The 24,579-nt window shown below is 51.4% G+C and overlaps 1 protein-coding gene across 4 annotated transcripts in view; it reads right to left on the bottom strand.

Annotated features, from left to right (window-relative positions):
• Positions 1-9,140: 9,140 nt before the first annotated feature.
• PI4KA (phosphatidylinositol 4-kinase alpha) overlaps positions 9,141-24,579 on the bottom strand; it is a 120,649-nt gene continuing 105,210 nt past the window's right edge. For 3 of the 4 annotated variants that reach the window (XM_021687874.1, XM_044921172.1, XM_044921171.1), the window contains 15 exons: positions 24,048-24,215; positions 23,325-23,378; positions 19,235-19,355; positions 17,494-17,623; positions 16,386-16,456; positions 15,363-15,435; positions 15,202-15,272; positions 14,092-14,201; positions 13,572-13,676; positions 13,349-13,474; positions 12,791-12,911; positions 12,188-12,347; positions 11,334-11,423; positions 10,742-10,825; positions 9,141-9,650 (listed from right to left, as the gene is read on the bottom strand). In XM_021687874.1, the coding sequence (XP_021543549.1) occupies positions 9,599-9,650; positions 10,742-10,825; positions 11,334-11,423; positions 12,188-12,347; positions 12,791-12,911; positions 13,349-13,474; positions 13,572-13,676; positions 14,092-14,201; positions 15,202-15,272; positions 15,363-15,435; positions 16,386-16,456; positions 17,494-17,623; positions 19,235-19,355; positions 23,325-23,378; positions 24,048-24,215 (1,536 nt within the window). In that variant the 3' untranslated portion in view covers positions 9,141-9,598. Of the gene's footprint in view, positions 9,651-10,741; positions 10,826-11,333; positions 11,424-12,187; positions 12,348-12,790; positions 12,912-13,348; positions 13,475-13,571; positions 13,677-14,091; positions 14,202-15,201; positions 15,273-15,362; positions 15,436-16,385; positions 16,457-17,493; positions 17,624-19,234; positions 19,356-23,324; positions 23,409-24,047; positions 24,216-24,579 lie in introns of all 4 variants that reach the window. The other variant, XM_021687875.1, reaches the window with a different exon arrangement.

The raw sequence follows: 24,579 nt of genomic DNA, 5'->3' as shown, positions 1-24,579 counted from the left end.
TTTGACAGAGTAGACACAGCGAGAGAGGGAACACAAGCAGGGGGAGTGGGAGAGGGAGAAGCAGGCTTCCCGTGGAGCAGGGAGCGCATTGGCGGGGCTCGATCGCAGGACCCTGGGATCATGACCTGAGCCGAAGGCAGACGCTTAACCGACTGAGCCACTCAGGCGCCCCCATTAAATATCTTTAATTGGTGTATTTTGTTTATACATTCATTATAACGTTTTGTTGCTAACTATTTTATTGATTCATGCATAGATGGGCATTTGGGTTATTTCCACCTTTTGGCTGTGGTGAATAATGCTTCTGTGAACATTGGTGTATAAATATTTGAGTCCCTACCTTCACTTCTTTTGGGTAAATACACAGACTTGGAACTGCTGGATCATTGGTACTTCTGTGTTTGATGTTTTGAGGACAAAGCGCTATACTGTGTTCCACATTTTACATCTCCATGGCAGTGCAAAAGGGCTCTAATTTCTCCACATCCTCACCATCTATTTTTATTTATTCATTTTAAAAGATTTTATTTATTTATTTGAGAGAGAGAGAGCAGGAGGGAGAGGAAGAGAGAATCTGAAGCCGACTCCATGCTGAGTGAAGAGCGGGGGGAGGGCTTGATCCAACCACCTAGCTGAAGCCAAGAGTCAGATGCTTAACCTGAGTCACCCAGGCGCCCCTGTTTTGTTTTTTAAAAAAATTTAAATATAATAGCCATCTTCAGGAGTGTGATTTTTTTTTTTTTTGCTTTCAATTTTTAGGGATTGCATTATCTTGTTTTTTTTTAGATTTTATTTTTATTTTAGAGAGAGAAAGAGCATGAGCTGGGGGAGAGGCAGGGAGAGGCAGAAGGAGAGGGAGAGACTCTCAAGCAAACTGCACTGCTTGAGGAGCCCTGCTGCGGGGCTCGGTCTCAGACCCTGAGATCGTGGCCTGAGCCGAAACCAAGTCAGATGCTCAACTGAGTCACCCAAGTGCCCCAGGCATTGCATTATCTTACTTAGTTTCTTCCAAGTTTTTATTTAAATTTATCTTATTTTTTATAATCTATAACTACAAAATTGAATCTGTGAAATAAGACATCTTAGGGACGTCTAGCTTTTATCCCTGTGCTCTCTACCCTGTTGCCCGCACTCCCTTAGAAGAAACATTAGGGTTTTTTTTTTTTTAAAGGATTTTCTTTTTCTTTTTCTTTTTTTTAGATTTTTTTTAAATTTTTTTTTATTTATTCATTTGAGACACAGAGATACGGAGAGAGAGAGAGAGGGAGAGAGCATGAGCAGGGAGAGAGGCAGAGGGAGAGGGAGAAGCAGGCTCCCCGCTGAGCAGGAAGCCCGATGCGGGGCTCGATCCCAGGACGCTGGGATCATGACCTGAGCCGAAGGCAGACGCTTAACCATCTGAGCCACCCAGGCGCCCCGAAACATTAGGGTTTTTTTAATGGACTCTTCTTTTTCCCCCCTTAACTAAGTGATACATACAGTCACGACCTCTTCCCTTTCTTAGATGAACACAGGGCACCACATCGACTTCTCTTGGCTCCCCTTTCAGCACCTGGCTCTGAGAATGTCAGACGAGTTGTGTCCTTTACTCAATGGCAGTGATGCTGGTGGATTCCCATGCTTTGTTATTACAAACAGTGTCTTGGGGTTCCTGGCTGGGTCAGTCGGTAGAGCATGTGACTCTTGATCTTGGGGTTGTAAGTTTGAGCTCCATATTGGGTGTAAAGATTAGTTAAAAAATAAAATCTTTAAAATAAAAACAAAACAAAACCCAAGCAGTATCTCAATGAGGAGGCTTCTGCAAACACCTTTGTATTTCGCCAGTCTTTGAGATTGATTTCTAAAAGGGTTTGTGGTCAAAGGGTGATCTCACACATGATAGCGCTGGATACTGCCCAGCTCCTCCTCCCGCTTGGACTGTTTTCCATTCCCACCGTCACTGGATACGACGGCCCCTTTCCCCACAGCCTCAGCCATGGTGCATATTGTCACACTGGGGTCAGTCTGATGGGTGAGAAATGGCACTTCAGTGTAGTTTTCATTTGCATTTATCTTATGATCAGGGTTAAGGATATTTTTATATTTCAGGGCCAGTTGCCTTTCTTTCTGTAAATATCATTTGCTTATCTGAAAAATAACAGGATCGCGGGTTTTATTCTCCCTCATTTGGCATTTTGAGATCTTTTGTAAATATTTACTGTTTGTCTTGCACTTTGTTCATGGTGTTCTTTTGCTATCCATACATTGTTTTGTAACAATTTACTTTCCTGTATTGATTCTGGATTTTGGTAGGAAAGTTCTCACTTCTAGGTTGTTGAGGAATCTCACCCACGTTGCCTTCTAACGTTTGCATAATTTCATTATTATTTTTTAAAGTAATCTCTACACCCAATGCGGGGCTCAAACTCACGACCTTGAGATCAAGAGTTGCATGCTCTTCCGACCTAGCCAGCCAGGTGCCCCTTGCATGGTTTCTTTTTTTTTTTTTTTTAAAGATTTTATTTATTTATTTGACAGAGAGAGATACAGCGAGAGAGGGAACACAAGCGGGGGGAGAGGGAGAGGGAGAAGCAGGCTTCCCGTGGAGCAGGGAGCCCGATGGGGGACTCGATCCCAGGACCCCGGGATCATGACCTGAGCTGAAGGCAGACGCTTAACCGACTGAACCACCCAGGCGCCCCCTTTGCATGGTTTCTTAGTTCACCTTTCAACCTCTAGTCTAGTTCAGACGTACCATGGTTTATGATGTGCAGATGGTTTGCACTTCTGTAGAAGTTTTAGACTTGGCTTGTCAATTGGGAATGTGAGTATAGTGAATTTAGAGACTATTTTGCAGGGAATTTAGTCTTCCAGTCCTCAAACATGATGCCTATGTCCGGTTTTTATTTATTTCAGCAATGATTTGTATTTTTTTAGTGTAGAAGTCTCACACATCTTTACTTTTATCCCTAGGTATTTTATGTTTTTGGATGCTATTAAAAATGGTCTAGATGTTTTTTTTAAATTTTTAAAAAAGATTTTATTTATCTGACAGAGAGACAGCGAGAGAGGGAACACAACACAAGCAGGGGGAGTGGGAGAAGCAGGCTCCCCACTGAGCAGAGAGCCCGACGCGGGGCTCGATCTCAGGACCCCAAGATTATGACCCGAGCGTAAGGCAGCCGCCCAACTGACTGAGCCACCCAGGTGCCCCAGGAAAGGCGTTCTTAAGAAGCTGGATGTTTATGAGAGAGATACTGTGCTATGATTATATATATATATTAAGATTTTATTTATTTGACAGAGACACAGCGAGAGAGGGAACACAAGCAGGGGGGATGGGAGAGGGAGAAGCAGGTTTCATGCTGAGCAGGGAGCGCATTGGCGGGGCTCAATCCCAGGACCCTGGGATCATGACCTGAGCTGAAGGCAGACGCTTAACGACTGAGCCACCCTGGCGCCACCTATGATTATATTTTCTTGGCATGTCCTAGTCTTAGGGCTATGCTACCCTCATAAAAATGATTTGGGGAGTGTTCTCTATTTTCTGAGAAAGTGTGTAACATTGGCATTTTTCTTCCTTAAATGTTTAGATCCATCTTGGCTTTATGATGAAAAGAAAAATTACCCCTAATAATTTTTGTTGTTAACACAGAGAAGTGTATGAATCATCAGTGAATTTCCCCAAAGGGAACGCCTCTGTAGAATAAGAAACAGAATGCGACCAGTGCCTTCATTTTCCCTCCTGCCTCCCTGGTTGCTCCCTCCTTCAAACATAACTACTGTCCTGACTTTGGATACCATCAAATAATTATGCCTGTTCTTAAACTTCAAATCAAAAAATGCAGTATGGGGACGCCTGGGTGGCTCAGTTGGTTGGGCACCTGCCTTCGGCTCGGATCATGATCTCAGGGTCCTGGGATCGAGCCCCGCGTGGGGCTCTTTGCTCCGCGGGGAGTCTGCTTCTCCCTCTCCCTCTGCCTGCTGCTCCCCCTGCTTGTGCTCTCTGACAAATAAAATCTTTAAAAAAAATGCGGTATGTATCTTTTTGTGTCTGGATTCTTTTGCTAAACATTGTAAGAGTAGTCCATACTGCCTGCTGCCATGTTCATTTATTTCTATTGCATTTTAGTCTATCACATGAATAACCATAGTTATTTATCTCTTGTTGAAGGGCATTTTGCTCATTTACAGTTTTTTGTTGTTATGAATGGTGTGCCTCACAACATTCCTATTTGTGTCTTTTGGTGCACAGATTTTGTACCTCTGTTGGGTACCTATCTAGGAGTGGAATTACTGGAGCATGGAGTATGAGATGCTCAGGTTTAGTGGACACTTCAGTTTTCCAAAGTGTTGTACCAATTTACACATCCATCAGCAGCTTCTGAGTGTTTTTGTATATTTCAGACATGCAGGTGGTGAGTAGGTATCACATGTGGCTTTAATCTGCATTTTCATGGTGACTGAAATTGAACACCTTTTATTATTATTCGTTGGCTCAGGATAATCTGTTTTGTGCCATGCCTCTTCAGGTTTTTGTCCATTGTTCTAGTCAGTTGTGTCTTAACTGATTGCAAATACCTTCCCAGGTTTTCACACGCACACACACACACACACACACATTTTAAGTAGGTGCCATGCCTAGCATGGAGCCCGACGTGGGGCTTGAACTCATGACCCTGAGATCAAGACCTGAGCTGAGATCAAGAGTCGGATGCTTAACTGACTGAGTCACCCAGGCGCCCCAATACATATTTCCTTTATTAAGATTTTACTTATTTGAGAGAGAGTGAGCATGAGCAGGGGGAGAGGCAGAGGGAGAGAGAAAGGGAGAAGCAAACTTTCCGCTGAGCAGGGAGCCTGGTGTGGGGCTCGATCCCAGGCCCCTGGGATCATACCGGAGCTGAAGGCAGATGCTTAACTGACTCAACCACCCAGGTGCCCCGCAATACATATTTTTTTTAAAGCTTATTTATTCATTTTAGGTAATCTCTACACACAATGTGGGGCTCGAACTCATGACCCCAAGATCAAGAGTCACATGCTTTACTGACTGAGCCAGCCAGGAGCCCCTGTCATGCCTTTTCATATAGTTGAAATTAATTTTTCTTTTACGATTAGTGTTTTTGATTCTAAATCTTTTTGTGTCCCGAGGTCATCAAGCCATTCTCTTCGGTATCTTCTCCTAAAGTTCTTTTTTTTTTTTTTTTAAGATTTTATTGGAGAGAGAGGGCGCGCACACAAGCGGGGGGAGGGGCAGAGGGAGAAGCAGGCTCCCTGCTGAGTGCAGAGCCCAACATGGGGCTCGATCCCAGGACCCTAAGATCATGACCTGAGCTGAAGTCAGATGCTTAACCGACTGAGCCACCCAGATACCCCTCTCCTAAAAGTCTTTAAAGTTTACCTTGAACATACAGCTCTACAGTCCACCTGGAATTTTTATGTCTGATGTGAGCTGGGCAGTGATTATATTTGTGTGTGTGTGTTTTTTAAGATTTTATTTATTTGACAGGAGAGACAGCGAGAGAGGGAACACAAGCAGGGGGAGTGGGAGAGGGAGAAGCAGGCTTCCCGCTGAGCAGGGAGCCCGATGCGGGGCTCGATCCCAGGACCCTGGGGTCATGACCTGAGCCAAAGACAGACGCTCAATGGCTGAGCCACCCAGGTGCCCCTGTATTTGTTTTTCTATAGTGGTATCCAGCTGACGCAACACCATTATTGAAAAGACCATCCTTCCCCTGCTGCCCTGCAGTGTCTCTATGTATGGGTCTGTTCCTGGACTTCTCTTCCATTGTAAGCCACATTGTCTTAACTTGTGTAGCTTAAGGATGTCTTGATATCTAGGCTTGCTGGTCTTTAAAATCAAAATAGCTATATTTTGACCTTTGTATTCCCCCATTAATTTTTTTTTAAAGATTTTATTTGAGAGAGAAAGATGAGATAGAGAAAGCAGGAGCGGGGAGGAGAGGGAGAAGCAGGCTCCCTGGGAGCCTGATGTGGGGCTCGATCCCAGGACCCTGAGATCATGCCCTGAGCTCAAGGCAGATGCTTAACGACTGAGCCATCCAGGCAGGCGCCTGCCCCTTCTCTATAAATTTTAGACATGCCAATTTCCACCACAGAACTTTCCAGGATTTCGACAGGCATTTATAGTGAAACTACAGATCAGTTTGGGGAGAACAAACATCTGTGTGATGTTGAGTCTTCCAATCCATGAATATATGTTACTGTTTGTTTAGATCTTCTCTCAGCATTTGTAGTTTTCAGTATTTCTTAGGAATCTCTCATCAGATTTTTTTTTTTTAAAGATTTTATTTATTTATTTGAGAGAGAATGAGATAGCGAGAGAGAGAGCATGAGAGGGGGGAGGGTCAGAGGGAGAAGCAGACTCCCTGCTGAGCAAGGAGCCCGATGCGGGACTCGATCCTGGGACTCCAGGATCATGACCTGAGCCGAAGGCAGTCGCTTAACCAACTGAGCCACCCAGGCGCCCTCATCAGATTTCTTGATATTTGGTGTTTTAGGATCCAACTGTAAATGATTGTTTTAGTTTGTCATCGTGAGGTACATGTTGTACACATACACACGACTTGACTTTCGTATATGAACCTGTATCCTATTGCCTTGACTAGAGACCATATTTATGGATTATTTGGATTTTCATGTACACAAATGCCATTTCTGCGTTTTGTTTTTTCCTTTCCAGATTCTAAAACTGTTTCCTTTTACTCCTTGACGCGAGGGCCTCCAGCACAATGCCGAGCAGAGGCCGTGACAGCAGGCACGTGCGCACTTTGTTCTTTGGGGATGGCTTTATTTCTAGTACACCGGATCCTGAGTGTAGACCGAGCTTCTCTAATGAACTCCTCAGAGGCGGGCTCTTGGGTTGGTCTTTTGTCACCAGTGTCATCAAAACAGGAACGTTATTCTTTTTTGAAATTTCATTTTGTCTTTAGTCTCTAAAGAGCCCTTATTTTCTTTCTTTCTTTCTTTTTTTTTTAAGATTTTATTTATTTATTTGAGAGAGAGAATGAGAGAGAGAGAGCATGAGAAGGGGGAGGGTCAGAGGGAGAAGCAGACCCCCCGCCGAGCAGGGAGCCCGACGCGGGACTCGATCCCGGGACTCCAGGATCATGACCTGAGCCGAAGGCAGTCGCTTAACCAACTGAGCCACCCAGGCGCCCAATATTTCTACCATTTTATAATGTGTTTATCCTGCCTTCTGTATGCTCTCCCCACCCTTATATTTTTTTTTTGATTTTTTTGATTTTTTTTTTTTATCTGAGAGAGAGAATGGGAGACAGAGAGCATGAGAGGGGGAGGGTCAGAGGGAGAAGCAGACCCCCCGCCGAGCAGGGAGCCCGATGTGGGACTCGATCCCGGGACTCCAGGATCATGACCTGAGCCGAAGGCAGTCGCCTAACCAACTGAGCCACCCAGGTGCCCCACCCTTATATTCTTTTTGAGCTTTCTCCAAGTTATACCCTATTTTCTGGTATCTTTTTTTTTTTTTCTTAAGGAAGCTCTAGGCCCAAAGTGGGGCTGGAACTCACAACTCCCAAGATCAAGAGCCGCATGCTCTACCAGCTGAGCCAGCCAGGCGCCCCTCTGGTATCTTTTCTCCTTGAACTTGGCTATCTCTACCATCTGCCCCAGCCACTGCCTTAAAGCATGTGGACTCTGGTCATTGCCTCAGATCTTCCATGTACTTTGCATTTTAGTTCTATTCTTTTAATTTCTAAATATTTAGGGTTCTTCCAGGTAGCTTTATCGTTACTGATTGCTAATTCAATTCCATGGAATCAGAGAACAAACACACGCTGCCGGACGCTGAGACTTGCCTTGAGGCCCAGCAGCCAGCCAGCCTGTGGCGGCAGAGAGGATTGGCGGGGGGGGATGGTGGAGGAGGGGATGACCGGGGGGGGGGGAGGGGGGGACGGCGGAGCGCTGCTACAGTGGCCAGAGTGGGTTTATACATGGCTGTCAGGTCAGGCAGGTGGCTGGATGTTCAGGTCTCCTGCTTTCACTTTCTTTCCAGTTGTTCTATCAACTGTGGAGAGAGGGCTGTTAAAATTTCCAACTCTAACCGTGGAATTGTTTGAATTCTGTCAAATTTTGCTTCATACACTCAACACAATTGCAGGCAGTAAATCCTTTTTTCTCTGTGTTCTTCACCTTAGGGTTATGGCTTTAGATTCAAAGTGCCTCTTCGTCAGCATCTCCTTGGTTCTTTGTCCTTCATCCACGTTGCCATCCTGCATTTAACTGCAGTGGTTAGTCCGTTGATATGTAACATAATTAAAGATGCAACTAGATTGAAGTAGGCTGTCACAGGATTACTCTGTCCCATCTGTTATTTCTTCCTCTTCCTTTCCTGCCTTCTTTTGGATTTTTTAACTTACATATTGGCTTTTTTAACTTACATATTGGTTTTTTTTTTTAAGATTTATTTATTTTAGAGAGACACAGCATGAGCAGGGGGAGGGGCAGCGGGAGAAGAGAGAGACTCCTCAAGCCGACTCCCCACTGAGTGCAGAGCCGGATGTGGGGCTTGATCCCAGGACCCTGAGATCATGACCTGAGCCAAAACCAAGAATTGGACGCTCAACCAACTGAGCCACCCCAGTGCCCCTTGGCTTCTTTTTTATATTCTTATTTATACTGCTCAGGACTCAACTGTGCTTCCTGAAGCTGAGTGTTTGTGTTTCTCATCACCTCCGGAATCTCACTAGAAGCTAACTGGAGTTTCTCCTTCAACTTCCCTTTTCTCTTCATTTTTGGTAATTTTGTTCTCTCGTTGATCGGTAACTGCTCTTTTGCATTTTTAACTTTAGTGACTTATTTCTAGTTGCTCTGTGTCATCTTCCTTTTTAGTTTGGGGTCTTTACCTCCTGTCTGCTGAAAGTCCTAGAGGCCCTAGGGGGTAGGGGCAGATGGCTGTATGAAGGTTTCAGAGTCCCAGAGCAGAGGCAGGACAGGGAGCCCCACTGTGCTGACAAGAGACAGAGAGACGCGGATGGGAAAGTCAGGGGGCCCCTACGAGAGCTGGAACAGAGCAGTGTTATTCGCGGTGCCCCTGGCCCCCCCAGAGGCTTCCTGGCTGGCTGCACTGAGCCCCCCTCGTCCCTATACTGCCGTGCTCCCTTCCCAGCACATCCAGGAATCACCCCTCGGCTGAATGTACACCTGGACTCCACACTTTTGTTGTTTTATTTTGTTCACATTGGTTAAATCTTAAATTGAATATAATTTTTTATACACAAGAAAATACTTCATGTACCTATGCAATAAGACAGGTAGGGAATGTGTTGGGAATGTGTCCAGCGCAAATGAAGTATTCGCACCCATGCAGAGAGTGTCCTCAGATGATTGTCATTTCAGCCTCACATGTCACTTGTGGGTCACGCCAGGAAGGAGTGGGTTGCCAGGCTCGGCGTGGTGTACTTTTGTCCTATTTATCCTATAAAAATAACTCTAATGGATGGAATGATGGGGCTACCGGCAGCTCACCCCCTTTGAACACATGCGGCAGCCGGGGTGGGGATGTGCTTGCTCGGCTCCACGATTGCGGGACGGCTTGCGGGGGGTGGTGGCCGTAACCGCTGGTCCGGCCGCACCCTCAGTAGGGGATGTCGTTCTGATAGTACTGGATCATGTCATAGGTCCGGCTCCTGGAAGGAGAGCGGAGGGAGGCTGTAGAAGACCGTCTGGTTCTGGGGCCCTTTACCCGAGTCCTTCACGACTGCCTGGAAAGCTGCACTTAGCAGGTGTCCCTTTTCCCCTCCCTGAAGATGCAAATGTAAGCAGGCAGGCCCTGTGGCCTGCCTGCCAGCCCTTCTTCCAGGGCACATGCCTTCCCCCACCAGTGACCACGGCTATGTGAGCCCCATTCTGCTCTGTCTCCTGCCGGGCCTCCTCAGCCAAATGCCTGCCCTCTGTCCTAGGCCTAGGCCCTGGGCCTGGGAATCCATCGATAGGAGCTGTCCCCATTTCAGGCGCCACTCTGGCCCCTCGCCTGGCATGTGGCACATGAATGAGACCCTGTCCTCCTCCCCCGTCACACCTCCCAGCACAAGCCTTACTCTGCCAACAAAACAATCAGAGGAGACCTCCCTTGTCCTGCCCTCTAAACCCCTCTTGTCGGGTTTCCATGCTTGCCCTTGAGCTACTTTCTGTTTCTCTGCTCCCATCAGGCCCACCCTGCGCGGCTCTCAGGGTTCCTCTCAGATTCCACGTCTGCAGGGGATCAGGGTGGGTAAGCTCAGCTCCACTTCCACCCAGGTGCTCAGTCCGGGCTCTGCCTTCAGAACCAGACCCCACCTCTTCTCACGGCTCCCCTGTCATAATGGCCGACTGGCCTGGTCCCGCCCCGCCCCGCCCCGCCCCGCCTGAGGAAGATGTGGGGAAGCAGGGGTGGGGCCGAGGCCACCCAGAGCTCTTTCCGCTCCTCACCCAGCCTGCTGGGCTGTGCTCACCGTGTCCCCCCCCGCCCCCCCTGCCGCCCCATGCCCTCTGCACCTGCAGCTCGCTTGGCCTCACAGCCTGGGCCCCATGTGGGGAATGTGCCTTGAGGCTTCTGTTGGGTGTTCCCCTCAGCACATCCCTGGCCCCTCTAACTCAATACCCCGTCACCTGCGAGGACTCCCTTCAGGACCTGTGGAACAGAGAGTCCCCTGGGACAGCAGCATCCCCGTCACTCAGCCTGGGTGTGGTGGCCCTATGCAGGTGCCCAGAGAACACTGGTGTGTGGCAGGTGGCTCACCTGTTGCTGAGGAAGCAGCTCTGAATGACCTTCATGATGAAATTCGCAGCCTCTCTCTCAGTCATGTTGGGGCTGAACCTGTGCCTGGGGGCAAGGGCCATGTCAGGGCTGCCACTGCGGTCCCGCACCCTCGAGGATGCCCTCCCTGTGGGGGTGTGGTCTTGCTAATAGACCACTTAGCATTTGTGGGAATTTGTTCATGAGGGTCGGCCCAGGGAATGCTCCCTCTTGGGAACAGTTGTTAAGGGGCAGGGACACTGTCCCCAGCTGGCCCTGGAGGGCCTGTCCCCTTCCCCAGCACCTCCTGGGCTGTGTGGCCCCAGGGCTGGGGGAGGACCAACCCGGGGCTAAGCCACTGCAGCCTCAGACCTGGAGGCAGGGGCTGGCCCTGCATCCTTGAGAAATGAAGGGACCCCTGGGATGTCTGCAGCCCCGGTGTGGTGACAGGGTCTCACCCAGGAACCCTGTCTGCTCTGGGGTTCCCAGGAGAGCACGTGGCCTTGATAATGATCGCATTCACCAGCACTCAGGAGGCTCTCACCCAGAGAGGACAACTGTCCCCCAAATGGCCTGTGCGTGTGCCCAGACCTACTTCAAAAGCTTGATTGTCTGGCCACGGAAGCAGGGCAGGCCCGTGTCCAACATGAGAGTGACCAGGGAGACAACTGCATCCATGTAGGGCCTGCGGGGAAGGAAGGGGAAGGAGGCTGGCCTGAGCAGGCTGGCCTTGCCCGCCGTCCTGCAGCACAGCCCCCACCGGACAGCTGCCCACCTCCCCGCACCTCTGCGGCTCACCGGGGCAGCCCCTGCGGCGGCTGGGCGGGGGCTGCTCACACACCCTGGGCCCGGCTGAGCGATGTGCCTTGGTCCGCCCACCCCAGGCCTCCAGCCACGGTTTCTGTGGCTGGCTGAGGAAGTGCAGGTGGGCACTGCGAACACAGCCTGACCCTCCAAGGGGGTGTGACACAGGCTCCAACAGACTCGGGGTTGGAGTTCAGGTGCCACAACAGTATTGTGTGGCTTTGGCCATGTGACACTCTGAAGCCAGGAAAGTAAGTCTTCAGCATGCAGCCTGGGGGATGGTGGATGCTCAGGCTTGGGTGAAGGGGTGAATGGGGTGCTCAGAGCGGGGAGCCCAAGGTGCTGGCAGGCAAGGCCACACACAGGAGACTACAGAACATGGCGAGACACTGACACCCAGAGCAGGTGGGCAGAGCGGAGACAGGAAGGCAAGGCCCGGGCTCCCCAGGCCGGCAGGCAGCCTCTAGCACCTGCCTTGCTCTCTCTGAACTGCAGCCCCTCCGTCCACAAAGGGGCCTGAGAAGGTCCCATGGGACCTCTGGAGGCTGGCCTTGTGGGATTAAGTGGCAACCAGGACTGGTGCCAGCCTGCCCACCTTCCTCCCCATGGTCTTGGTACCCCCACTGGCCCTTCCCTGGGGCTCACCGCACAGCCAGGTAGCCACGGACACACATCTCCATGAACCACTTGAAGGGCGTGGCCTCCATCTTGCCCCCCATGATCATCACCATCTCATCGGTCAGCTTGATGTCTGGTTCCCAGCCAAGGTTGCCGCCCGGTGAGCTTTCGAACATGAAGCCAAAGTCTGCAAAACCCCCAAAGCCATTCTTGATAGGACCAAGTTCCAGGGCAAGATGTGAGTGTGCTTCAGCCAGGGCTTGGAGCCACTGGCTCCCACACTCCATGAGTTGGCCACAGGCCGTGTTTTCCTGGGGATGGCAGGGGCGGGTGGTGGCAAGCAGCTGGGAGAGAAAAGAGGAAGTGGAGGTGGGGAGCCAGGCTGGAGCAGAAATGAGGCTGGCCCCGGGGCTGGGTGACCATGCCCTGCGGTCCTGCTGCTATTTGCCCCCCCCAACCCCGCAAGCCCAATAGCTTGGGCCCCAAAGCTGAACTCAAACCTGACCCGGGCCCTTCCTGGCTGGGTGACCCCAGCATGCCTGGCTCTTCTGTGGGGTGGGGACTACTATCCTGCCCCAGGCTCTAGGGGGTGAAGGGAAAGGAAGAGGGCGGCGCTGGGGCCCGGCTGACCAATGTGGATGATGTGGCCCTTCTTGTCCAACATGATGTTCCCGTTGTGCCTGTCCTTGATCTGCAGCAGGAACAGCAGGAGGCTGTAGGCAGCCATGCTCCGGATAAAGTTGTAGCGCGCCTGCGTGGAAAGAGCCCAGGTGCTCACAGATGGTCCCCGTGCACCTCCCGGGGCCTGGCGGGAGTTCTCCTGCCTCCCTGCCTGGGACTCCGAGGCTTGGGGATGTTCTCTGGGCTCTCGTTCCCAGCCTTGAAGGCAGAGACCAAATCAAGCCAGATCTTGGAAACAGAAAGGACAAGTGACTGCATCTGGGGGTGCAGGGGCAGCAACCCTTTCCTCCCACACCCACGAACTTGCTTTCTCCTGGGGAGTCCATTTCAAGGTTCCTTTGAATCCCAAGGAAGGTTGTGGGGTACCCTGGTTTTACCCCCAAACGTGAAAAGACTCAGAAAAGCAGGGCAAGAGGGAAGCAGGGTGCTGGCCCACAGGCAGTGCCGGGGGCGGGCGGGATGGCACGTGCAAGCCGTCTCAGGTCTAGGGGCTGCCCTGTCGCTCACCTGCTGGAAGGCCAGCGTTGACTCGTCCCCGTACTGGCGCGTGAAGTAGTCGTACATGCCGAAGTCTGTCTGGCGGCCCAGCTGGTCCCGAGAGGTACAGTCGGGGATGCACTCAATCACTCCACACTGGGGAGGAAGGGCCAGATGCCGAGGCCTGCAGGCGGGGCTCCTCTCGGTCTGAGGCATGGGGGACTCCCCCGGGGCTCCCGCACAGGGAACTCACCCCGGGGGCGGTGGCCACCACACGGTAGGGGAAGACAAAGAGGTCCAGGCCAACCAGCTGGAAGATGTTCTTGAAAAGGTCAATAATCTGCAGAGCCAGCATGTCCTGGAGACCAGGGAGGCATGGGCTGGTCAGCTGGCCGCCTCCTGTGCTCTAGTCCAGCCGACCCCCAGCAGCCCTGCCAGTGAGGAGGGGGTAGGGAAGGAGGTGATGGCCGAGCAGGGGCCTGGAGTGTCTGGCCTCACCGCACACCATGCTGGGCCGGGCTCAGGACCATCCAGCACTGGGCTGAACCAAGGCCGTGCTGTCCAGTGGGGGATGCGAGTCAGGGACACCTGCCTCCCGGGGCAGTTCCCTCTGAGTGGCAGGGGATGGACAGTGGGTGGGAGCCGCTGGAGAGGTCCCTGGGTTAGGCAGAATGCCCCGATTTCCTCTGTGGCACCTCCACCCAATGTGGGAAGCCAAGCTCTGGTTCCGCGCACGAGGTGCCTCAGGGAGGGCAGGCCTGGCCGCTCGCTACCTGCCGGCAGTCGTCTCCCACTTTGAAGATGGCTGCCTGCCACGAGATCTTTTGGCTGTCAGCCTCCTGTGTGCCACACTCGTCCTCGGAGTCCGAGCAGCACCGCAGACCTGCATACGGGGCAGAGAGGCAGCCTATTAGCCTGGAAGCCGGGAGAGGCCCTCTGTGGGGGCCGGGGCAAGCCCTGCTCACAGGCCCAGAACCCTAGGAACCTTGGGGATTGTCTCTGCAAAGCCCCAAGGAGGCCAAAGAGGCTCAGGAGACACCCAGGGTCAGTGGGTGGAGCCACAGGGCCTGGGGTCTCTTCCAAAGAATGTTTAGGCTTAAATGGAACTGAAGCTAGAGCCCCCTTTTCACTGGAAGTGGGGGCCCAGGGGTGCCCGGGACCAGCACTGGGAGCTGGGAGGGGGCAGGAGTGTGTGTGTTTACACCCTAGGGTGCCAGGGAGGACTTGGGGGCCAGAGTGCAGGGAAGGCCATGGAAGGCACATACTGGCAGGGGGGCCACACCCCCTCTACTTGGGTTGACTAGTGTCCCCCCCAAATTCATGCCCACTCAAAACCACAGAATTGACCTTATTTGGAAATAGGATCTTTGCCCATACAGTCAAGTTCATGAGAATTAGGGTGGGCCCTTATCAGAGCACACAAGGAGAAAGCCTTGTGAGGGCAGAGGCAGAGGTGGGAGTGACGCAGAGGATTGCCAAGGCTTGCCGGCGAGCACCGGAAGCTGGGAGAAAGACATGGAACAGATTCTCCCCCAGAACCCTTCAGAAAGAGCACAGCCATGCCGACACCCTGATGTCGCACTTCAGGCCTCCAGAACCGTGGGGGAATACATCTCTGTGTCGCTTGCACGGCACCCCCTGAAGCCGTGGGCCAATCAGCCTCAGGGAGGTGCCTCCTGCACTTGATGGCTGACCTGGGGCCGGCCTCCAGGGCTCTGTCACTACACCAGCTCCATGCCATTCCTAAACTGGGGCTCAGACTGAGAGCGGAGGGACATCACCTTTCACAGGGAGCTGGTCATAAACTAAACACGCCCAAGGAAACCGGCATCATCCAGGGAAAACACTTAGATCCCAAACTGTGTTAGAGATTCTTCACTGACCTTCTTTTTCAAGTTCACTAACTCCACATCGTTTCACCTTAAATTTAGCCAGATACGGGGCTTTAGCAGCACTGAAAGACAACAGAAGGAACATGGCATGGGTGCTGGGGCAAAGCAGAACTGGGTGTAAGGGAGCTGCCAGACGGCAGGCCACCTCTTACCTCTGCATGGGCGTCCCGGACTTGTAGTCGATGTCCAGTACGATGGCCTCAGGGTTGCTGGGCAGGTAGCAGCCTGTGCAGGGACAGAGCGCAAGTCACAGGGAGCCCAAGTGTGACCTCCCTCTCCCCCCAGACGGGGCTTCTAGGTCTTCCTCTGGGGCGCCGATAACATCTTATCCTGTGGCCGTTAAGGGTCTGTCCTCCCTGATCTGTGGTCTTCCCCTGGGTCCTTCCTGATATCTAACAAAAGAGCTGCCACCTCCCAGGAGACACTTCTCCAGGAGGATGCACCAACCCTCAGCTTCACAGACCTAGCATGCTGCTCCTCGGAGCCCCACCGGCCACTCAATGTGGGGTGCGGGGCTGCCTGCTCTCATAGGGCACACGCGGGAGCTTCCTACCCTGCCTCTGTGCACCCGGAACCCCTCAGTTCTTGGATTCACCCCACTGACTCTTACTCCCTTTTCTCAGCACACACATTAAGTAGGGAGGACAAGAGAAAGCCCATTCCTGGTCAAGGAGCTGGCAGTCCACCCCCCACCCCCCACTGTGAGAGAGAGAGAGAGTGTGTGTGTGTGTGCGTGCACGTGCACGCACGCGTGTGCCCTGGGAAGTGTGAGAGATCCCCACTGGGGAGTGGGCTTCCAGGAGGGGCCCTGAGACAGGATGGACTGGGTCTCTGGGGGAGCAATGTGAGGCCTTGCTGTGTGGTCAGGTGGGCTTTGTCGCCAGGGGAAGGAGGGCAGAAGGATCATGCTCCTGTTCCACTGGAGTTCAGGAAACTTCTAGAGTAACAGCTGCCAAGGACAGTGTCTGGGCTTTTAGAAATAGAAGGCAGCAAGGAAGATGAAGAGTGTCAGGTGAGAAGTGGCTCCCAGCTCACCAGGGGCAGAGTGTGGAGAGGGACACCGGGTGCCCCAGGGCCCAGGCTGATGTGGGCTGGCCACCTTCCCTGGGCCCCATGCCCACCCTACCCGCCCGCAGGAAGAAGCCCAGCTCATCAGCCGACTGGGGCCTGCTCACCCGGCTGCACTTTCACTTCAGACAGAGCTGACAGGCATGCCTTCTTCCTCTCGTCGCCTTTAGGGTAGGGCCTGAGAAACAGGACAGAAATGCTTTGCTTTGTCACTGCAGGAACTGGCCTCTGGGGTTTCTGGGGGCAGGCAGGGCCCCTCCTGTCTGCCTCTCCATTCCTTTCCTCTTAGTTCTAACTACTACTGAGGGCCCTGCGAGGCCCAGCTCTTCCGGGAGGCCACTCTGAGGGATCCTTGCCCCACACTCATCAGGGGCCGTGTGGCCCCTGGGGGACTGAGGTGGAGTTTTCTGGCTGTCTTTCCCCCTCACTTGTGTGCGGTGTGTGATGTTGCTGTCGGAGACACACACAGGGGACACAGCTGGCTCTGGGGCCTATGCTCAAGTGCTGGTCCTATTGTTTACTTGCAGCATGACCTTGGGCAGGGCCCTCCGACCTCCTACATCCGCAGGACGAGGATGACAGGGTGGAGTGGAACCAGGTGCCTGGAGGGACACCCAGGGAATGCCCCCCCACCCCTTGAGGCCTCTGTGGGCTAGAAGCTGCTGCATCACCACTGTACTTCATACTGGGCCCAGGAAAGGGCCTCAGGACATATGGGCGAGGCCACCTGGTGACCAAGATGAGAGAGGCCTGAGCACCAGGGACAGCCCAGGCAATGAGGCACCCAGGAGGACAGGCAGCCAGTGCTCCCCTGCTGGGGCCTCCGCTAGGCCCTTGGCCAGTTGATGACTCCAGGGCCCCGTCCCACACAAACAGGCAGGGCCACCAATGCCCAAGGATGGCGTCAGCCCTCATACATGGACGGCCCAGGAGGTAAATCAGTAAAACGACACTGGGAGCTACAAAGGAGTCTGGTTTTCCTAATACCCTAGGTCCCTTCAGAACTTGGAGAGAGCAGAGTGGCCTCAAACCACGGGACACTATCCAGAAGGAAACTATGATAGGTTTTCTGAAATTTGCATGGCTGTGCATTTTGCTCTATTTCCAAGAGACCGGACTTGCCAGGGCAGAGATTCCCAACCCTGGCTGTTCATTAGAATCAGCGGGGGCCCTCCAGGCAATTCCCATGAGCCAGGACTGAGAGATGCCACTTACTTGATGATGGCTGACACGTTGGTGATCTTGTTAAAGAAATCAAATTCCCGCTGGTAGAAGTCCTTGGCTGGGCCCGACAAGGAGCCAGTGATCTCCTCCACTAACTGCTCCAAGAGGTCACCGATGTCAGCTGACAGAGAAACCAAGAGGGTGAGCCTGCAGCTGGGCCACCGAAGGCCCTCAAGGAAACCCCACGTTTGCCAGATGTGCAGTCCAGGTGTTCAGGTGTTCCCCAGCACCCAGGCCAGCTCAGCTGCCCCGAGAGTGTGGTCTGTAACTGCCTGGAGGGTCCCTGGGACCCTTCAAGAACCCCCAGTCAAAACCACACCGATAGGCTGTTTGCCCTCCTTGCTGTGTAGATGCTTGCGAGGCTGGGCACAGTCGGCCAAGATGCTAGTGGTCACTGGATCCTCATGGCTCTGCTCCCGTGGTGTGAACAAAAGCCAGTGTCACTAAGAATGTCCCTGGTAAGGCAATAAGCAAGGACTAATTTGATGACACTCTACCCCGAAGACATTTCTGTGATGCTGTGTGTGATGACACGGAAGTCACGCAGCAGTCGGCCGCGTGTGAAGTACGCAGGCGCCTGTGCTCCCGTGGAAAAGCGCCTTGCGTTGGACTTTCCAACTGAACTAACTTCTTGTTTCAGGGAACACCATTTTTACTTAGAAGAGTGACCGACGGACAAAAATATAGTTATTTGGACTTAGGTATATGGCAGGTATTTTCTTGAAAATGACCAAGATGAATCTGCCATTTAAGGAAAACGACTAAGTTTTGGGAAACCTGCATCTGTGACTGTGAGCCTGACAGCTTCCCAGCACTTGAAAATGTTTCTGGTTTGTAAGACCAGTGGGGCATTCACACGTGTGATTTTTAATGTTGCAAAGTCCTGCGGGGGGCGGGTGTGGGTGTGAACGCTAGGTAGACCAATGGACTTCAAAGAAAGAGCATGAGAAACTCGCTGACATGAGTTCAAATCCACATTGCAATTAATCATTAAGAACCTATCACTTGTGTTTGGTGCAGTATCAACTGAGACTATCTGTAGTGACCAGAAAGACAACTAAAATCCTCCTTCCTTTTCCAGCTCCATGTCTGCATGAAGCCGAATTCCCTGCATTGACTTCAACCAAAACAGCATATTCCAACAGGTTAAATGCAGAAGTGGAATGGGGATCCTGCTGTCTTTTACTGCAGAAAGATGTTATGACATTACAGACATTAAAGAGATCTGCAAAACTGTAAAGCAACACTCTCACTCCTTTTTGAATTATTTTTCACAAAAATATGTTATTTATGTTAACATGCTTATCTTTTTTAAATGTCTTGGTTTTACTGTCCAACACTGGTTAACATTGAGAACTAAAGCCTGTGTAAACCAAAGCTCTCTGGGGGCCTCACTAGTTTTTAAGGGTGGGAAGATGTGGACAAGCTCTGTTTGAGAACTGTTTGCCCTGGGTGGCTGCCTTGTCCCCACATGGAATTGCTAGGTCAAGGGCAGGGTGAGAAGAAGCTCTCGCATGTGCTCGGGGAGCTGCAGGACGGTGCCAGGGTAGGCAGGGTGTCTGCAGGTGAGGTTAGCAAAGGCTTCATGAAGGAGGGGGTCCTGCTCCCGCTGGGTGTTAAAGATGAGGCGTTCCCACTAAAGGATGGGAAGCAGAGGGATGGGCTGGGGCAGCACAGGCCCTGGAGGGCTCTGGAGGGGGGTGAGGACTGAGGGAAGGTGACAAATACTCACGGTCTTTCTGGTGCCCTTCTTCATCCAGATAGATGTTAGTTTTCATGTTCCAGATAAATTGGTGTGCCAGAAGCTGGGATTTGGATGCTGCCCACAGAATATACTCTCGCACGTAGCCCATCTATAGGAGAGCAGGGTCACCATCAGCCCAGGCCTGGACACCTCTCCACTGAGAGAGACTCTAACCCAGTGCAGGAGTGGACTCCCAGCACTTGCAGACCTAGCAAGAAGTGAGGACTAGTGGTTTCCGGCTGTGTGAGCAAGCGCACCCGGGGATGTGTGAGCCCAGTCCAGGGGCTAGGCCAAGTTCTAGCTTGCTAGCTGGCCGACAGGGCAGATGGGGCCCCAGGTGGTGGGGTCTGCAAAACAGGAAGGAGCCAGCTTTTGTTTCCTCTGTGCTCTCCCCTGGACTCTTAAGAACCATAACTCTCTAAGAACCAGAACTCTCGATTTCTGCTGTTGTCAAGTATGAGGAATGAGCAGGCTGGGTACCTAAACTCAGCTATAAACTGGTTGTTTGGAACAATGTTCCGCAGTGATGGGCAGGTTCCAGAAAATTCTAACACACAGACACTTCTTCATGAGTTGACACACCATGACCACTATCCTAAGGACCTCTCCTCTTTTTCCTTCTTAGTCATGTTCTGCTACTCGTAGCTCCAGTTTTAATTACCCTGTCCAAAAGTTAAAAAAGGTGCTGGCCTTTCTGGAAGACTTCTGAAGGAGTGGCCTCTCCCCCGACCACTGTAGTTTGTGGCCCCTGCATCTGGTAAAGTAGTCTTTGGATAGATGTCCTCAACTTGGCTGGGTGGGCTTACCAAGCAGGTCAAATTTCAAATAATTTCCCAGTGCGAGCCCAGCAAAAGGATCTAAAGATAAACTATGAATGTTCAACTTACAGTGTGTTTAAATAAAAGTTTGCGGAGCTTCTGGGCTGGTGGAGGTGTGGGGAGAGCCATGCGCCCAAAGAGCATGGAAGCTCTGCAACCTTCCCACATCCCTTGCCCTATGCTGCCCTTCCACCTGGCTGTTCCTGAGTTATGTCGTTTTACGATAGTAATGTGGTCAGTTTTGTCGATACCACAGAGGGGACTCAATGAAGTAATGAACACACTATCACAGGGAGGTGGAGGCAGGCAGCCGTCTGAGCAAGGAGGAAGTGTCATCAGTCACTGAGGCCCATGGAGCCTTCTAGCTTTGGGAAAGGTTTTAGCATTTCATCCCTGTGCGGTTCTTAATGAATTTAATATCTGCCTTGCCAGACAATTTGGTTGAAAACAAATCCATGTTTGCTTTATAACTAATTATACAAGCAATGAGATAATTCCAAAGTCAAAAAAATTACTAAGTAATGGCCACTTCCATCCTGTCTGCTCCCTCTTCAGCCATTTTTACTAGTTTTGGTTTATCCTTCTCTTAAAAACAACATAAGCAAATACATTTGTATCCCATCAAGCTCAGACTTCAACAACAACAACAACAACAACAAAAACCCTAGAAATGGAAAGCAAGAAAGAAACCAATGAAGCTAGCTGAGTCTTGAGTTGACATAACCTCACAGAGAAGAATCATTTCAAGTGACTTTAAAATTGAGTAATTTGCGGGGGACATGCGTGGCTCAGTCGGTTAAGTGTCCGACTCTTGATTTCAGCTCAGGTCATGATCTTGAGGTCATGAGATTGAGCCCCACGTTGGGCTCTGTGCTGGGTGTGGAGCCTGCTTGGGATTCTCTCTCCCCCTCTCCCTGCCTCCTGCTTGCGCATGCACCCTCTCTCAAAAAATAAAAAAAGAATTGAGTAATCTAGGGACTATGGTTTTGCCACAGCTTATCTGTCCCAGATTGCAATTCTCTTTTATTCCCAAATAAACCCATGTTTTGCCGAAAAGATGATGAAATTAAAAAACAAAAACAAAAAACGAGTAATCTGACTGTATGTTCCCAGTGAAAATATACCAAGAACAAAAGACAAAAAAATCTGACCCAGTTTTTAGTAATCGTGTTGTAATAATATAAGTATTGTTACTTTGAAACTATTAATATAGTGGAATAATGCAAAGAAATGGTATGTTAATGTTATTAGAAACCAATATTTTTAGTATTAAAAGATTCAAACATAAACTCAACTAAAGTAGAAAACTATAATCCTACATTTGAATTGGAATTATTAGTATACTAAAAAAAAAATATTAGTATAATCTCATGATGTATTTCCTCTAAAAAAACAAAACAAAAAAACAAAAGCAAAAAGCTCTATCTACTACAAAGGCCTAGAAACCATGACCAACTCAATGACAGTGACGATTCTTAGCGTTTAGATTATGTTGTCTCAGTAAAATGAATTGGAGTTCCTTGGAAAATGGGTGATTCCAGGTCTGAGGCAGAAAACAAGAAGAGCCTAGAATATCTTGTCCTTTCTGGAAAACAAGGTTATCAAGGACTAAAGATCAAAGAAGGGACACTCGGGGATTCCCAGGAGTCAGAAAGGTGGGCATCAAAAATAACTAGTGGCTCGAGACAGACCAAACACATCAAAATCCATGAGTTTATAATGATATGTGGGAGAAAAAAAGGAGAAAAACTCATAGTCATTTTTGGATAATGCCAAGGAATTAACCCAATTTTGAAAACTAGAAAAAAAAAAAAGAAAAAAAATGTATCAGGATTTTTGTGGTAAGCAGTTTATGTAAAATCATGGCCAAATGAAACCAAGAGCAGCCCGCCTGACTCGCACATGCTGGCCGCAGCCCCCATCCACGCCTCTATGCAAACGGCAGCCCACGGAGGCCCCCGCGGCCACGGGCAGAGCAGAGCACGGAGCACGCCACCTGGGGAGCGAGGCGTTCTAGGGCTGGGGTGGAAGCAAAGACACAAAGAGTAGAGGGAGAAGATGATGGAGGGGAGGGAGAGGAAATGGGTGCCTGGAGAAAAGGCACATTGTGACAGGCCCCCAAGTGCTGGGCCCTGGCTTGGTGAATAAACTCCGGCAGAGTATCAAAACTACCTGCTCAGAGTTGGAGGGCTTTTGGCAGCTACTGCGCTAAGACAGGACTCAGTCTTTAAAGGCTGGCTACAGGTCTAGAAGCACTCTGGTCTGTGGACTGAGACAGAGCATCCTGCCAATCCGTGGGGAAGCAGCTGGCCCCGGGACACCTAGCCAGTGCTCACTGCCACCACAAGGGCTCAGCCTGACACAGCGGGCTCTGGTGCCCCATGCAGTGCGGAGCGGAATTGGCAGGAGCGGGAAAGGGGCAGCTACTGCTGCTGGACTCAGACTTGAGCACGGGTGGAGGGGGTTGCTGGGATGAAGCACGGGTAGTGTGGGTTCGGGGTTGTGGTCAGCCCCGTGTCAGGGGGATGCTTCTGTGCCAGGCTCTGGGCTAGGCATTTCACGTACAGGTATGCTATACATGCAGGGCTGAACTGTGCCCCCCCCCAACCCCCAATTCATGGGTTGAAGTCGTACACGCCTCAGTGTGACAGTGTCTGGAGACGGGCCTTTAAAGAGGTGATTAAATTCAAATGAGATCATTAGGGTGGCATCTAGTCCAAGTGGGGTCCTTATAAGAAGAAGAGATTAGGACACAGACACACAGAGGGAAGACCACATGAGGACACAGGGAGATGGTAGCCATCTGCAAGCCAAGGAGAGAATCCTCAAGAGAAAGCAACCCTATGGGAACCCTGATCTCCAACTTCCAGCCTCCAGAATTGTGAGAAATACATTTAACCCCCCCATTCTGTGGTTCCTTGCTTTGGCAGCCCAAGCACACCAAACATACATCATCTTGTCTGACCCTCCCTGCTTCCCCCTGAAGAGACGAGGGAGCTGGATTCAGGGACTGAGGAAGTGGCGGGCAATATTTCTAGAGCCCACTGACCCTGCACAGCAAGACGGGGCCTCAGGGTGAGGTGGGGTGAGGAGGGCCTCCTGACCATGAGCACCCTGTGGCCGGTGTGTGGGGGGGTGTGTGTGAGAAGAGCTCAGAGACCCTGCTCCCAAGGCCCCATCCCTGTTGCCGAGGGCGCCCCCCCCCCCCCAACGCCTGGCACGGCTCTCAGAAGGGACAGCACATGCTGGGACAGCCTTACCTTGTCATACCTGAGGGCCTGCACAATCTGGGGGATGTAGAACAGGATGGCGTCCTGCAAAGGAGGTGGACGAGCAATCATGACCTCCAGGAAGGGAAGACAATTCCTTACCTCCAGGACAGTGAAAACAAAAGCAACACAGATGGCTGTCCCAGGGCCCCACTCCAACCTGGAATGGCCCCGCTGTCACTCAGCCCATGGGACACTGTCTTGCAGAGGACTGAAAACCAGGGAAAACCCAGAGGACAGCAAGGAAAATGGCCGATGGCTTGAAACACATGATGGGTGAGAAAAAGCAAAAGGAATGAGGACAGGGTAAGGGCCCGCCCATGTGTGTTCACTGCTGGGGGCCTGCTCGGGGACAAGGGCTGAGGTCACAGCAGGCCCGTGTGCTGGGGCCTCGGTGAGTCAGCTACCAAACCCCTGTCACTGTGGCTGTCACATGGGATTCCCAGGCTTCCCAAGAGCCCACGGCTGGGTGATTGTGCCCACACAGTTACAACTGGCACCAAATTCAAGTCAACTTCCTAACGTATCTGAATCAGAACTCAATCTGTCTTCTATGACCGCCTGAACAGAAACGGGGATGAAGACCTGCTCTAAGATGGACCCATGTTTCACCAGACCCACATCAAGTTTGAGATAAAGCCCGTCCTTCCTGTCTCCACCTCAGCACTCCCTGGTGGTCCCACCGAGGCCGACTTAGGCAGGACGCGGGCTCACCGGCGGGAAGGACCGCAGGACTTTCACCCCGTACTGCGCGGTGAGAGGGTGCGGCGGGTACATGCTGGAGAAGTAGGAGAGGCCCGTGGGCGGGTCGGCGGGTGCCCAGCACAGCACGTGGCTGAGCTCGGGCGCGTCGGCGTCAATGGTGTGCCAGGTGACCAGGAACTGGGAAGGAAGCAGGGAGACGGTCTGGCACAGGCAGGCCCTGATGCCCCTCTGGAAACACCCGGCCCACCCCGTTATCTCAGGGGCGGTCCCAAAGTGATGATGATGAAGCACTTACAACACCGTGGGGAAATGCTTCTGATACATGATGTAAAGTAGCATAACTTTAACTTGGGTAAAGTACACTCAATATTTTTCTACTCTAAGCATAATAAAGGCCTCACTCGAGAAATGGAAAACACAGGAAATTAGAAAAGTCATTATCCTGCTGAGGTTGCCAGGTTTTTGTCACAGTTCTAGTTTCCAGGCATTTGGGAGGCATTTCTGTTCTTGTGCAGTTTGAGCCCAGGCCCCAGCGCATGCT

The sequence above is a fragment of the Neomonachus schauinslandi genome, chromosome 14 (genome assembly GCF_002201575.2).
Source record: "Neomonachus schauinslandi chromosome 14, ASM220157v2, whole genome shotgun sequence".
In the NCBI taxonomy this organism is placed as follows: Eukaryota; Metazoa; Chordata; class Mammalia; order Carnivora; family Phocidae; genus Neomonachus; species Neomonachus schauinslandi.
The sequence above is the reverse complement of the archived record's forward strand: the minus strand, read 5'-3'. Positions and strand labels throughout refer to the sequence as shown.